Source organism: Mus caroli, unplaced genomic scaffold, assembly GCF_978045245.1.
Source record: "Mus caroli unplaced genomic scaffold, Mus_caroli_1 scaffold_3, whole genome shotgun sequence".
In the NCBI taxonomy this organism is placed as follows: Eukaryota; Metazoa; Chordata; class Mammalia; order Rodentia; family Muridae; genus Mus; species Mus caroli.
Window position 1 is genome coordinate 120393188 of NW_028227258.1, and position 14825 is coordinate 120408012.

A 14825-nucleotide genomic window follows, 5' to 3' on the forward strand; every position below is an offset into this window, starting at 1 on the left:
TGTTGTGAATGCTGGTCGGGTCCCAGCGTGAAAAATGTTAAAAACTTAAAAGAAGTGCTCTGCACAAAATGCTTGGTGATGTACATGAGGCTATGTATGTACTTAACGAAGCAGAACCGCTAGTAAATACTTGTAGAATATTCCTTAAGCGTGCACTGGAGTCGGCGAGGCACGAAATAGATTTGTAATGTAATGCGTCTCTTGTGCTCCAAGAAACTCGAGGGCTGATGGCCAGGAAGAGTTTCCAAGCCTGCAGGTTAGGACCTCCAGCTATTGCTCTCAGGTCTTTAGTTTAAAATTGTTGACCTATGTGTCATTACGTGCCAGGTGCTATACATGTAGCTGATGTAAGGATGAGATGGAGAGATTCTTGTTCTCCAAGCATGTAGTTGGCAGAAGGAGATACATAAATACCAAAAATACACTGAAGCTGCAGCAACTGCCGACTCGTTTGCATCAGATTCCAAGTAGTAGATGGAATTATTGAGCAAACATTGAAATATAAAGAATAACATCTACTTACATGGAGCTAAACAAATATTGACTATTATGCGGTTATTAAACTCCCTCCAGAGGAGATGCCATTTGGACCGAATCTTGACATATCACTGTGTTTACTAAGAAAGGTTTAGGTGTCCAAATTATTGGCAACATTGAGGAATTGGTAGTATGCTTTGTTTAAAAACAAAACAGTTGCCTTGAAGACTACATAGAGGTTTATAGAGGAGTACAGTTGGTTAGCTGCAGTTGTAATCATAGGTAAGAAGTGACCTAAGGAGGATGTAGAGATTGAAGGCTGAGAGATTTGAAAGAAAGAGAAAGAGAGCAACTCAGGTATTTTCTTGAGCAACAGGGAAGGTTGGGGAAACATGCTGAACTCTATATTGAGACCAGAAGTTAAGGACATACTCTTCAGATTTGTTTCTGTACATATATTGCCTAGCTCTCACATTTTACAAGTTTGATCTTGGGCAAAATTCTTAGCTTCTCTGTGCCTCTGGTTAATACATGTTAAATGCTCTGCTCCCCCACCCCCCACCTCCATACACACCATTTATAGTGTTGTGGGATATATGCATACATATGTATATGTATACGTTCTATGTGTGTGTTGACATTACAATAGCATTATTTCTTAAGCAAATGAGTAGGAAAAACCTCCCTCACTCTATAAAGATGGATAGATCACAATCTGAGTGATCAGCGTGAATGAGTTTTGCTTGGTGGAGAGATACCTGAATTTTAGAAGATGAGTTTTAGAAGAATAAAGCAACTGTAATTCTTAAATAAAAATTGAATCCCAAATCTGAGCAAACCCAAGTAAGAGAATTTATTTTAACTGAAAACTGAATTGTAAGTCAGTAAAACACAAGGAAGAGTGGAAGAAGAGATTCCCACATAGAAGCATCAGAGTTCAAGGGCTTGAAAGGTGCAGTCAGGAAATGGAAGCATGGGATTTTAAGGTTTGTATGAAGAGCTAAGAATGAGTGTTAGGAATCTGTGAGCTTTTTCTGTTACTAGACCTTGTATGCTAGTTAAAGATGGGGGGGTTGTCCCACTAGCCGTACCACCTACCACTTTTGAGATAAAGATGACTCTCCATCCTCCCATTTGCCTCTCATATTCTCTACACTAATTGATTGATTGATTGTTCATTTGTTTTTTTCAAGCATTGTTTCTCTGTGTAACAGTTCTGAGTGTTCTGGAACTAGATCCACTTCAGTGGATCTTAATTTCTTCTCACTGGATTAATTTGTTTTTTTGTTTTTTTGTTTTTTGTATGTTTGTTTATTTTGTTTTGAAAAGACCTGGCCTTAGATTCTCTCTATAGCCTAGGTTAGCTTCAAACTCATAACACATAAAGTAAATCTTTAACATTTTCAAAGGTCCATAAGAATATGTCTTCAGGGTACAGGAGGATTTCCTTTGTAGATTTGACTTTGATTAAAAGAAAATGATATGTTAATAAACTTGAGTATTGCATGATACTGCCAGTGTCTCCAACATTTACAGAAGCAACTGGTTAATGCATTTGCATATTTATGTGTGTTTGTTTATAACATAAATTTAAAAAAGAAAACAAGCGTCATGGCAAAGTGAAACATTCTTGTAATATATACAATTTAAGTCCAGAAATGGGAATGGCTAGAACCTCAAAAAATTTATAATCACTCCCTCTTCCTCAAAGATAGTGAAAGATAATCACTATCCTTAATGTTACACCTCTTAATCCTTTCCAAACAGAGCCTGTGGGGACCATTTTCATTCAAACTACCAAAAATGTTTACTTCTTTTTGTGCTTGAATTTTAAAAGTCTTATTCTTTCCTAAGGTTATAGAAGTATTTCTTGATTCTCTAGTGAAAATTTACTATTTTATATTTACATCTCCAGTTCACTTGGAAATTATTTTTATGAATGATATTAAATTATTTTTCTGGTGGTGGTGCACGCCTTTAATCCCAGCACTTGGGAGGCAGAGGCAGACAGATTTCGGAGTTTGAGGCCAGCCTGGTCTACAAAGTGAGTTCCAGGACAGCCAGGGCTATACAGAGAAACCCTGTCTCGAACATCCAAAATAAATAAATAAATAAATAATTTTTTTCCCCTTAGTTATTTGCTTGACCTAGATCCACAAATTAAAAGATTACCCTTTCTAGATCTACCTCTACAGTTCTGGAGTGCCCTTTCAATCATCACTTATTAATATGTATATGTGTGTATTATATTTCTAAATTCTAAATACCTTTTAATTGGCAAACTTTGTTTAGTCCTAATATGGTTTGACTCTTCAATGCTTCTCAAAGGCCATATGATAAAAGTTTACTCTCATTTAATGATGCTATTGGGAAGTGGTGGAAATTCTAGAAGGTAGGATCTCATGAGAGGAACTAGCTGCCTCTGAATTTCCTTAAAAAGATATATTTTGTTCCTAACCCATGACTTTTTCTCTCTGCTTCCTGACTACCACTGATCACTCTACTGTACCCCAATCCCTGCTTGATCACTCTCTATAGCCCAATCCCTGCTAGGATATATGATATTCTGTTTTACCCCAGACCTATAATGATTGAGCCAAGCAACCATGAGTCAAATGAGCTTTTCTCTGTCAAGGTATGTTTCTGGAAATTTTATCATAAGAGTGGAACGCTAACTTTTTCTTTTATCACTATCATGCTATGTAAATTATAACCTTATAATGCATCCTGTTATCTGATAGAGCTAGCTTGATCCTCTTGTTCTTTTTGTAAAATTGTCTTTCTTCTCATTCCATTTCCTTTCAGGATCAGTCTTTCAGTTTCTATAGCAAGATTTTTAGTATAGATTGGAATTTCATTAGATATGTAGACCACTCTAGGGAAAACTGACTTTAGGAGACAGACTTCTTTATTCTGTGCTTTCTTTTTCCTTCTTTAGGTCTTGCATTTCTACTGATTATTTATCAAATACAAAGTATTTTTGTATAGGAATTTTATATTCCTTTTGTTTTGATGATACTAGAAAGTACTATCTTTTGTTATGTAAAACTCTTGTGTTATCAATATATACAAATGTGATTAATTTTTGCATTTTGGCCTTGTAATTAATAACTATTAAATTTACTTCTGATTTTAGGAGTCTTTGTTCTTTGGAGTAGTTAACATGCATGCAGATGAGCTTGTTATAAACGTTTCTTTGAACGTTTATACTCTTCTTTATTTAACTGTTGCAGTACCACATTAACTTGGACTTCGACTAGAGTATTGTATAAATGTCATGAGAATTTATTCTTGTGTTAACCACATTAGGTGTGATGATTACAGTGTTTTTGTTGTTATTTTGCTTTTTGTAAGCATCCATTTTATTAAGATCCTTCAAGTTGTATTTGTTACACATATATCTTGAAACTCATCAAAATTGTTAAAAAATAAAATATGAAATGGTTATACTTTTAATCCTCTTGTTTGTGAGTTTATTTACTAGGCTTATTTCAATTATTTCCTTCATGTGACTCTTTTGAGTTTATATTGCTGTTCTAACTTTTTGCAATAGATTTGATACTTCAGCCCCTTTTTTCCTTTTTAAGATTTATTTATTTATTTTATGTATGTGAGTCATGTATGTCACTGTCTTCAGACACACCAAAAGAAGGAATCAGATCCCATTTCAGATGGTTGTGAGCCACCATGTGGTTGCTGGGAATTGAACTCAGGACCTCTAGAAGAACAGTCAGTGCTCTTAACTGCTGAGCCATCTCTCCACCTCCTCTTTTTTTTTTTTTTTCTAATATAGATTGAGCATACATAATTTGAAAATCCAAATTCCAAAATACTCTATAATCTGAAGCCTTTGAGTGCTGATGTGATTGCAGACTTTTGTGGTAATCTGAATCTAGGATTTCTAGATTTAAAGGACTCAACAAAAGTCTATGCAATATTTTAAAAATATGAAAAATTTCTAAATTTGAAGGATAAATTCTATTCAATTTAATTCTAAATTAAAGCTATGAAGTTTTTCTACTATTAAGTTATGACACATCAGATTTAAACTATTGCTCTGTTCAAAATACTTAACATATTTTTGTAATTCTTCCTGAGACCCAGCGGTAATATAAAAGCAAGTTTTTTGTTTTTCAATTTTCATATATTTTGAGTCTCTTCCTAGTGACTGCTTTCTGTTTTGGTTATTGACTCTGTTTAGAATTCGTATCAGAACATGGAGGGGTTTTGTTTGTTTTGTTTTGTCTTGTTTATTTCTTTCAAAGTTGTTGAGCTTTATTCTGTTCCTGTAAATCTTGAAAGATTATTTGTTGGGTGATATGTATGTTTTTCTTTTTTATTTATTTTTTTTAATTTTCTTTAATTCAAAAAATATATATGTATGGGTGGGTATCTTGCCAACATAAATGTTTATGCATCACATGCTAATGGATACCAAAAGGGAATGTTAGATTCCCTGAGACTGATGGTGCAGTTATGAGCTATCATGTGAGTGCTATGATTAGCTAATGCTGTATCTGCTGAGCCATTTCTCTAAACTTTCTTGAATTTTTCATTTGTGTGTGTATGTGTGCGCGAGCGTGCACACATGACTACATACATTAGAGTACATGCAGAATCCAGAGTTCAACATGAGGTTATGGTTCACTGTGTTAGTTCTAGAGATTGAACTCCTGTCCTGGGGCATGACAGGTACCTTTGTATGCTGGGCCATCTTGCTTTCCCTGTTTCTTTTCTGATTTGAATACAGATGTGGTAAGTTAGTGAGACTCTCAGCTTTATTCTGGGCCATCTTTTACATGGCCTCATGGCACTCCTGTTGAAATTAGATTCTGTGTCCTACAATTTGTCCTCAGTATAGAATGGGTAGTCTTTTCAACTGACTTTAAGAATTCTAAAGCATTTGTGTACAGCTGAGTGTTTCCTCTGGTTCTAGCACCCAGAAGGCAAAGACAGGAAGATTCTAGTGAGTCAGGCCGGTCTAGGTTATATAGCAGTTCTAGGTCAGTCTGAATAATGACCTGTCTTCAAAAAGGAGAGGGAAGAAGGAAGAAAGAAAGGAAGAATATGATTCATATCTTCCCAATTCTTTCATTGAAGAAGTGGAAACAAAAAGTAAGTGGGGAATGTTTCTACGTCTATCTGATAATTCAAATTTAGGAAATAAGAAAGATTAGTTCTTTGTAGCTATCTTGTGTTCATTCGATTTGGGAGTCATTATTTAACTTATTTTTGGTTTTGGTTGGTTGGTTGGTTAGTTTTTTGGGTTTTTTTTTTTTTTTTTTTTTTTTTTTTTGAGACGGGGTTTCTCTGTGAGCTCTGATTATCCTAGAACTTCCTCTGTAGACCAGGCTGGCCTTGAACTCAGAAATCCACCTGTCTCTGCCTCCCAAGTGCTGGGATTAAAGGCATGCACCACTACTGCCCAGCATTATTTAACTTATGAATGTAAAAAAAAAAAATCTAATTTTCCATTCTAAAGTGTGCTAAAATTGGCAATTCATCTGATGAGAAGCAATCATACAGACTATAAATCTTTCATTGGATATATCAAATAGTAGCTGCTATTTTTCTAGTTTTACAGAATAAGACTCATATTGGTTTTCTTTTTTGTTTCAGAAGATAAACTAAATGATATTCTTAGGCAGCATCAAATCGAACATATTTTCCGAGACCCAACTATGCAGGTATGTGGAATGATTTAAGTATAAAAAACTAGATTGAAATTTGATTTAAATATATCTACACCCTTATGAATTATTGGTTAGTCAGTACAAATCCTGAATATAAATTCTACTTAGAGTTATTCACATTTTTAGTTGCCTATAACCTTTGAAATTTTGCTTATAGCTTTGATTCTTGTAAGGGAAAATTTGGTTTTGCTCTCTGAAAGTAAGCTCTTTGTCTATAGAAATTGCTTTAATATTTTCTTTTTTATTATTAGATATTTTCTTCATTTACATTTCAAATGCTATCCCCAAAGCACCCTATACCCTCCCCCCGCCCTGCTCCCCAACCCACCCACTCCCACTTCCTGCCCCTGGCATTCCCCTGTACTGGGACATATGATCTTCCCAATACCAATAGCCTCTCCTCCCATTGATGGCCAAGTAGGCCATCTTCTGCTACTCTGCTACATATACAGCTAGAGACACAGCTCTAGGGGTACTGGTTAGTTCATATCGTTATTCTTCCTCTAGGGTTGCAGACCCCTTTTAGCTCCTTGGGTACTTTCTCTAGCTCCTTCATTAGGGACCCTGTGTTCCATCCAATAGATGACTGTGAGCATCCACTTCTATATTTGCATAGCCTCACCAGAGAGAGCTATGTCAGGGTCCCATAAGCAAAATCTTTCTAGCATATGCAATAGTGTCTGGGTTTGTTGGTTGTATATGGGATGGATCCTCAGATGGAGCAGTCTCTGGATGGTCATTCCTTCCGTCTTAGCTCTGAACTTTGTAACTCCTTCCATGGGTATTTTGTTCCCCATTCTAACAAGAAACGAAGTATCCACACTTTGGTCTTCCTTCTTGAGTTTCATGTGTTTTGCAAATTGTATCTTGAGTATTCTAAGTTTCTGGGCTAATATCTGCTTATCAGTGAGTTCATATTATGTGAGTTCCTTTGTGATTGGGTTACCTTACTCAGGATGATATCCTCCAGATCCATCCATTTGCCTAAGAATTTCATGAATTTATTGTTTTATTGTGTAAATATGCCACATTTTCTGTATCCATTCCTGTGTTGAGGGACATCTGGGTTCTTTCCAGCTGCTGGCTATTATAAATAAGGCTGCTATGAACATAGTGGAGCATGTGTTCTTCTTACTGGTTGGAACATCTTCTGGATATATGCCCAGGAAAGGTATGGCTGGATCCACTGGTCATGCTATGTCCAGTTTTCTGAGGCACTGCCAGACTGATTTCCAGAGTGGTTTTACAAGCTTGCAATCCCACCAACAATGAAGGAGTGTTCCTCTTTCTCCACATCCTCGCCAGCATCTGCTGTCACCTGAATTTTTGATCTTAGCCATTCTGACTGGTGTGAGGTGGAATTAGAATTCCTTGATCCACTTAGACTTGAGCTTTGTACAAGGAGATAAGAATGGATCAATTTGCATTCTTCTACTCACTAGAGCACAGCAGAAACTGGCATCATGTTCTTGATCCTTACGAACTGTGAAGAACTCCTTTCTTCACATAGTATTCAACCTCTGAAATTCTATTGTAGGAATGGAAATGGATTAATAGAACCATGCACTGTTGGTGGGAGTTTATAAATTCTATATCCATTCCGGAAAATCATTCAATAACTTAAACAGAAAACATGCAACTGCCATTAGAGTCAGCATTTGTACTCCTGAACACATGCGCGTACACATTTACAAGTGTTTGTAGCAGCTTTACTCATTATGTAGGAAAGTGGTTAAGTAAGAAGCAGTTGTGTTGCATGTACTTGTAATATTATAATACACTATTGTTGGACAGTAGAAAGTGATGAGTTGGCTGAGTGTGAAGGCTTAAACCTGTAATCCATCACTTAGAAAGCTGAGTTAGAGGATCTTGTGATTTGGGGGCTAACCTAGGCTACATAGTGAAATGTGCTCCTAAACATCCAAGATATTCTACTGAAGGTAAAAAAAAAAAAAATCCCAAGCAATTATATTCATGTTAATGTTATGAAAATATATACATAAAACTGACTAGTGGTTGCCTAGACCTAATAATAAGGAAGTGTAGTGGGAAAGTAGTATGACTAAAAGGAGTGCTGATTGATCCTTGGCTCATGAAAACTTTGTTATGGCATTGTACTGCAGAAGGTCCCCATGCTACAGTGCTGTGACAATTTTTCAGCTTTGTGATGTGAAGGTGATGCACACTCAGATATTTTCTTGAGTGAATAATATATGGTAAGATGCTCGCCCATAGTGATGGCCAGCAGCAGTGAGCCCAGCCTCCCAGCCAGCTATATAATCACAAGTGTGAACATACTCTTCAGGCTCTATGTTGTTCAGCCACCATGTTTTATAGGGCAGTGTGTTAAATGCATTTTGAGCTTACATCATTCTCAACCTCAGATGGGACTGTCATCCATCTTAAATTAAGGATCATCTGTATGTTACATTGTAGCTTCACAAAATGTTTGCATTGGGGAAAGTTGCCTAAAACTTCCTGTCATTATTTTCTACAGTTTCATGTGATTCTACAGTTATCTCAAAAACAAACAAACAAAAAGATTAACACTTTTTAAACTCATACATTAGAACTGAAACACCATTTGAGAAGAAATGTACTCTCCTATTTGCATGCATCTAATGTACAAAATGAAGAGCAAGAGCAGATTAAATTCAAAGAAAGGAGGTAGAACTTAAGTAATGAGCTGCCAATGTAAAAATTAGGGAAAAATTACAAAAGTAAAAAGATTACCTGTTAAAAAAGACAGTACACAAGTCACTTTCAAAGAAGATCAAGGGAAAATGACTATTAGTGTTTGAGGAAACTACTGAACTTTGTTTTTAGTGTGATCTCCTATCTAAAACTTAATGTAGTCTCTATTTGACCCTAACATCTATTGCATTATGAGGTGTGTTCTAGGTAAATGATCAAATTATCTGTATATGATAATTGTGTCACATACTACTCTTCAGTCTTTAAACCTTCCTTATATCATGTTGACCAGATGGGAACACATGCAGCCTTGTATTGCTACAGAACTTAATGTAAGCTTCCCTTGTTTCACCACAAATATTGACAATTTGTGTTAATTGCTAGTAGATATTTTCACCAGATAGAAAATTCTTCATAGTTCTAATTGGCAAACCTTTTATCATGCATAAGTTTACCAATGCATTTCAGTATCAGCTGTTTTTATCTTATAGTTATAAAAATTTTAATGACAATGAATTTAAGCCAGTTTCAATCTTACTAGAATAATGTGAAAAATATTTGAATAGCCTGTTTTTTATAATTCGTTATATATGTTTTATATTTTTGTTATAGAACAGCATGTCCAAAGGAGGCAGAGGTGACACACTAGTAGACTCAATAAATGAGCAAAGGTGAAGTATTACTAAACACATATTATTTCTTCAATCATTTGATTATTGAAGGAGTTCCTTAATTTATGAATGCTTATTATAGGATCTGCTGTAATTAAGCATAATGACTTGCTATTGAGTTGATAAAAATATTGATGGAATTTATATGAGTGGATTATAATGGAGGATGATCTTGCCTGTTCCCCAAGATACTTGGTAATATCTGAGAGCATCTTTGATTTGTTACAAGTAAATCCTATGGAAAGTGAGACTTTCCTAGGTGGAAGCCAGAGAAGCTGTTTGTTATCCTTCAGTGCTCAAGACTTCTCTCCTGCTCCTTCCACAGAATCAAGAAGTTTTCAGTTCAGAATATTACTTGTGTTAAGGGTTTAAGCATAAAGGGCAAGTACTAATTAGTATTAGACACAAATTTTCATTTTGAGATTTATTTTACTTGTTACATGCTTAAAGTAAATGAAACTGAATATTCAATCTTTTAACTCTGTACTTTTCTTTAGTTCTTTACCTCCTCTCATTGCTGAGTATGAGAAACATCTGGAAGAGCTAAACAGGCAGCTGACCTATTACCAGGTAAGAAGTCATAATCACTTAGCTTTTGTAAGGTTTAGTATGAGAAGAAAATCTGAAAGTCTCATTCAACTGTAAATGTGGATCTATAAACACTAGCTTCAGTTCTCCTTTTCTCCAGTATTCCCTTGTTCTTCCTTTCTGGCAGAGGCATCTCTCAGAAGCTGGGAGCTGTGTCCTGATGGCAATATTATTTGTTCATATCTCTGCTCAGAGCCATCTCAGAGCCATTCAAACTTTACCCTCATTCTACCCACATGTGTCATTATTTGCAGAATGTTTCCCCATCTTCAGATGCTACTTCTGTCATATAAAGATATCTTTTAGATAAGATTTTAACCCACTTGTCTTATTTTTGATTACTAGTAGAAGTTTATTTTAAGAATAATGGAAATAAACTCAAGACACTGTCTATGTAAACAGATCTCAGTCTCAGGGCTTCTGAGATTAGGCTCATGAAAAACAAAAGCATACTATACTATAGGGTTGTTACACATTTAAAGTAACCACATTTTTAGAGTACAACTAATATTTATAATGTGTTTCTTTGAATTGAAATGTTTTTTACGTTTCCTCCCAAATTTTCTGATACCAGGATAACAATATAAATACTCTTTTTCAAAAGACTTTTTATTTTTAAAATTGGCTTACAGAATAATAGGTTTCCATAAGAGGTTTTCCTGCATACCTTGTTTTTATCGATCCCTCCTAGTTCTACCCGCTTATGTACTTCCACTGGGTGTAAGATGGAACCTCAGGGTGGTTTGGATTTGCATTTCCCTGATGACAAAGGACTTTGAACATTTCTTTAAGTGTTTCTCAGCAATTCAAGATTCCTCTGTTGAAAATTCTGTTTGGCTCTGGCATAAGACAATTCTTAATTTATTTCCCATTCTTCGTGATATATTTTTTATAGTCTTTTGCCCTTTAAGCTTAAGCCAACCACAAAAATATCTTTTTTTCCTTCCGATGGGCAATTTAAAAAAAACAAGTCTTTTTTGTGTGAGTCATGTAATTTTTAGTTTTAGGAGTAGCAAGTCAAAGTTTCTGCTGAATTCACTCTATGAATTGAATGATGGTATATTTATTTTGTGTACTTCAGTTGTTGTTCCAGAATAATTCGTTGCCTGGAAATTAAACTCTCCTAAAACTTCTTATAAGCTGTCTGGTTCCTGTGTCTCTTTAATGAGCTATTCTATTGAAGTGCTTGGCTTCAGTTTCTCACTTGAGGTTCTTACCACCTCTGGGTGATTACTGAATTAGTTATAGGAAGAAGCTACACTTAGAAAGCCCAAGAGTCTTCACTAATAGCAATAGTTATTGCATTTGTTTTAGAGAGAGAAAGAAGATGTTATCTACTTCTAAGAATAATCTGTTCATGTGCACACATATAATTAATGAAGAATGCTAATTTTTAAGAATTGCAGATGTACCTCAGCATAATTGTCTGTGACTTTAGTCCCAGCACTCAGGAGGCAGAGGCAGATGGGTTTCTGTAAGATAGAGGCCAGCCTGAGCTACATAGAGAGTTTCAGGACAGTCAGGGCAACATACACAGACACTCTCTCATAAAAGCAGCAAACAAACAAAATCTAACACATTAAAAAAAAAGATTACAGATATGATCAAGAAGTAGTAAGCCTTCAAAGCAGTAAAAGCATGCTGTAATTCTCTGTATAAAGATCCCCCTTCCAACCACACAAAACAAAAAATACATAGTACGGAAATTTTGATTATGTGAGAAGCACTTTGTAGATCTTTTCCTTCCAAATATTACATATTTTCAAGTATTTTATAATAAAGTCCTTAATGTGATTTACATAGTACACATATATTCTATATAATCATTTATAATATTAGATACTTTTCAAATTAGAGTGCTTTTATAAATATATTCAGTATTTAATTATCTAGTAGAACATCAGTTCATTTTAGTTTGAAATTCTGGCTAGCAGGAACCTGGGGGGGGGGGGGAATCAGTTTTGATGCTGATTTCATATTAAAAGGTGGTTAGTGATTCCTTAGGCTAAGCTGCTTTGATCATCTCTGAGTAGGAGAGAGAGACTTGGAGAGCTGCCTGTTCACACTCTTTGTGCCAGGTCTCTCCAAGCTTGGCTCTTCTCCTTACCCTCGAGTACACAATGAAGACTGATGGGTGTGTTTTGAGCTGAGTGCACCTTTGTTGAAAAACTGCTTTTTCATGATGGCCTTTTGCCATCTGCACACCTTTTTGCTCTTATTAAAACTGGCTCCTTATTTTGTCATTTTGCTTTTATTAACATTTCTTTTTTCCTTTGAAAGGCTAATAGTCTCTTATTACCTTAGAAAATCAGTGAAATTTTCCTCTCATTCTCTTTAAAGTATGAATTATAATCTTCCTTGTATTCTAGTTAGTGGGTTTTTAAGTCATCGAGCCTGCTAAGGACTACTTAGCAGTAGATACTTGTATCAGTGACCAGGTCTGCTTACCATAGCAACCTTGTTTAGAAGAGTTCAGGTCGGAAGGGTGGTGAGGTAAGAATGATTGTTAAAGAAGACCTGCATTTCCTTTTTCACCATTCTCATCTTATCTCTTGAAGTAGGAAAGACTATTCATGCAGATATGAGCTTCCCCTAAAAACATGGATTAGTTAAGATATATTTTCAAGGGATAGCAGTCGGCTGGGTTTTTGCTTTTGTTTGTTTGCTTGTTTATTCAAGACAGGGTTTATCTGTTTAATAGCACTGGCTGTCCTGAAACTCAGTCTATAGACCAGGCTGCCCTCAAATTCACAGAGATCTACCTGCCTCTGCTTCCAGACTACTGGAATTAAAGGTGTGTGCCACCTCACCCAGCTCAACTGCTTCTTTTATCATTCTGAATCTTCTTTTGTTTTCCAGGATACATATTTTTATAATTTTCTCAATTATTGCATAAAATGTTTTTATTTATTTATAACCTATTCAAAATAAGTGTTTTATCATGTTTAGTACATTGTCAAACTATCTGTATGTTATATGGCTTGTTAAAAGAAATGACTAAATTTTCTCTGTAACTGCTTGCATATGGATTGAGTCATAAGTGGACATCTAAGTGTCTGGGGAATGTATTCCCACACCTATAATGAAAGAATAATGAAAGAATGTTTCATTATTCTTGTAGAAGCACATGGGTGAGATGAAACTACAACTTGAAACTGTCATCACAGAAAATGAAAGGTAAATCAATTAGCCAGTGGGTCTTTTGTTGTTAATAGGTAACTTTTATTGTTGGTCTTTGATGCATGGAGTGTGGTGCTTTAGAGTACAGAAACCTGGGCTTGTGTTTCTGTTGACTACTGGCTTCATTACCTGTGACCATAAACAAGCTATTTAACTTCTTTCAGTTGTAACATTTTTGCTATAACTTGAAAATAATAAGAAAAATGCTTTCTTCTTTTTCTTAACCTATTGTTAATGTTTACATATATATGAATATGAGCTTGCTATGTTCATTTAGTGTTGCTTTTATGTCTATTTTTAGGACTGACAACATGGTATTGGATAGCCATTAATTTTGCCTCTCTCAGCAATCCTTAATTGCCTTTAGCTCTTCCTCTAAGGATGAAGCCTTCTGAGATTTCCCCCATCCATAGAATCAAGTCAGCTGGTGATGGTGTTCAGATCCTTATTTAGTTACCATGTTGTTGAGACTTCATGAATATCGCTTCCCTGTCATATCTAGAACTGTCTCTCAGTAGACAGCCTTGTCCTCTGGCTCTTAAAACCTTTCTGCTTCCCCTTCTTTTGTGTTAGATATAAGAGTGGTGTTATAGAATGTGGCTGGGCAACTCATGGTCAATTTTCTGCATTTTGACCACTTGTAGCTTTCTGTAGTAGTCTTTATCTGCTGCAAAAAAAAAAAAAATTATTTGATAAGAGTGAGAGCTACATGTAATTATGGGTAAATATATAGGATGTAGTTAGAAATTATACTGGTTTAGGAAAATGGTAGTAATGGATTCTCCTTTAGGTTTCATGGCCTTACCAGTCTTAGATAATTGGCTAGGTTTACAGTACTGGGTCTGAATTTCCTCTTATTGTGTAGGCCAATTAGACAGCTGTTGGTTACTCACAAGAAAGAAGTGCCACTGTTTTACCTTTGGGGATATGTCATGCTGATCTTTGCTGTGCTTTATAGGTGCCACAGCTGGATTGGACCCCTTGGTGGCTTATATCTTCTAGTACTATAAGCATTAGTCCTCAAGAAAACTTCCAGGTTATTTCTAGCTTCGTATCTTCCTGTCTTGTGTCCAAAGTATGTATTGTTTTCAGCAACAGAGATTTAACTTCAAATTTTGGGAAGCAACTAAAAGTCAAGGCCAATACCCTCTTTTCTTGGGATGGAGTAAGTGTCCTTTGGACTCTCTGACCAAGGACTCAAAATGAGAATTATCATGCTTGATCCTGAGGGTTTTGTTGGATAGACTATGACAAAGGAGCATTATTTCATGGGCCAAGTGTAAGAAATAAAGTCTTAGCTTGAAATAGGGCACATAAGTACCATTAATATTGTCAAACAGTATGATAGTATACAAATATGTATCAGGAAACATGCTGATTAAATACAGACTTGCCGACCCTGATACATTTATCCATGAGTTCCTTCTAGCTCCCATCCTCATTCCTTCTACCAAAGGGGATTAGTATGTTAAATTCTGCTTATATTGTTAGGTTTACAGTTCTAAAACTAAAAACCATATCA

The 14825-nt window shown here is 35.5% G+C and overlaps 1 protein-coding gene across 5 annotated transcripts in view; it reads left to right on the plus strand.

The window, feature by feature from the left end:
* Positions 1–14825, plus strand: part of Sclt1 (sodium channel and clathrin linker 1) — a 123456-nt gene that overhangs the window by 551 nt on the left and 108080 nt on the right. For 3 of the 5 annotated variants that reach the window (XR_015046761.1, XM_085835917.1, XM_021157908.2), the window contains exons 2-5: positions 6097–6164; positions 9477–9535; positions 10033–10105; positions 13245–13300. Coding sequence is in view for 4 of the 5 variants with exons in the window: in XM_085835917.1 (XP_085692043.1) it covers positions 6097–6164; positions 9477–9535; positions 10033–10105; positions 13245–13300 (256 nt within the window). In the remaining variant the exon portion in view is untranslated. Of the gene's footprint in view, positions 1–6096; positions 6165–9476; positions 9536–10032; positions 10106–13244; positions 13301–14825 lie in introns of those variants that run through there. The other 2 variants (XM_021157911.2, XM_021157910.3) reach the window with 2 other exon arrangements.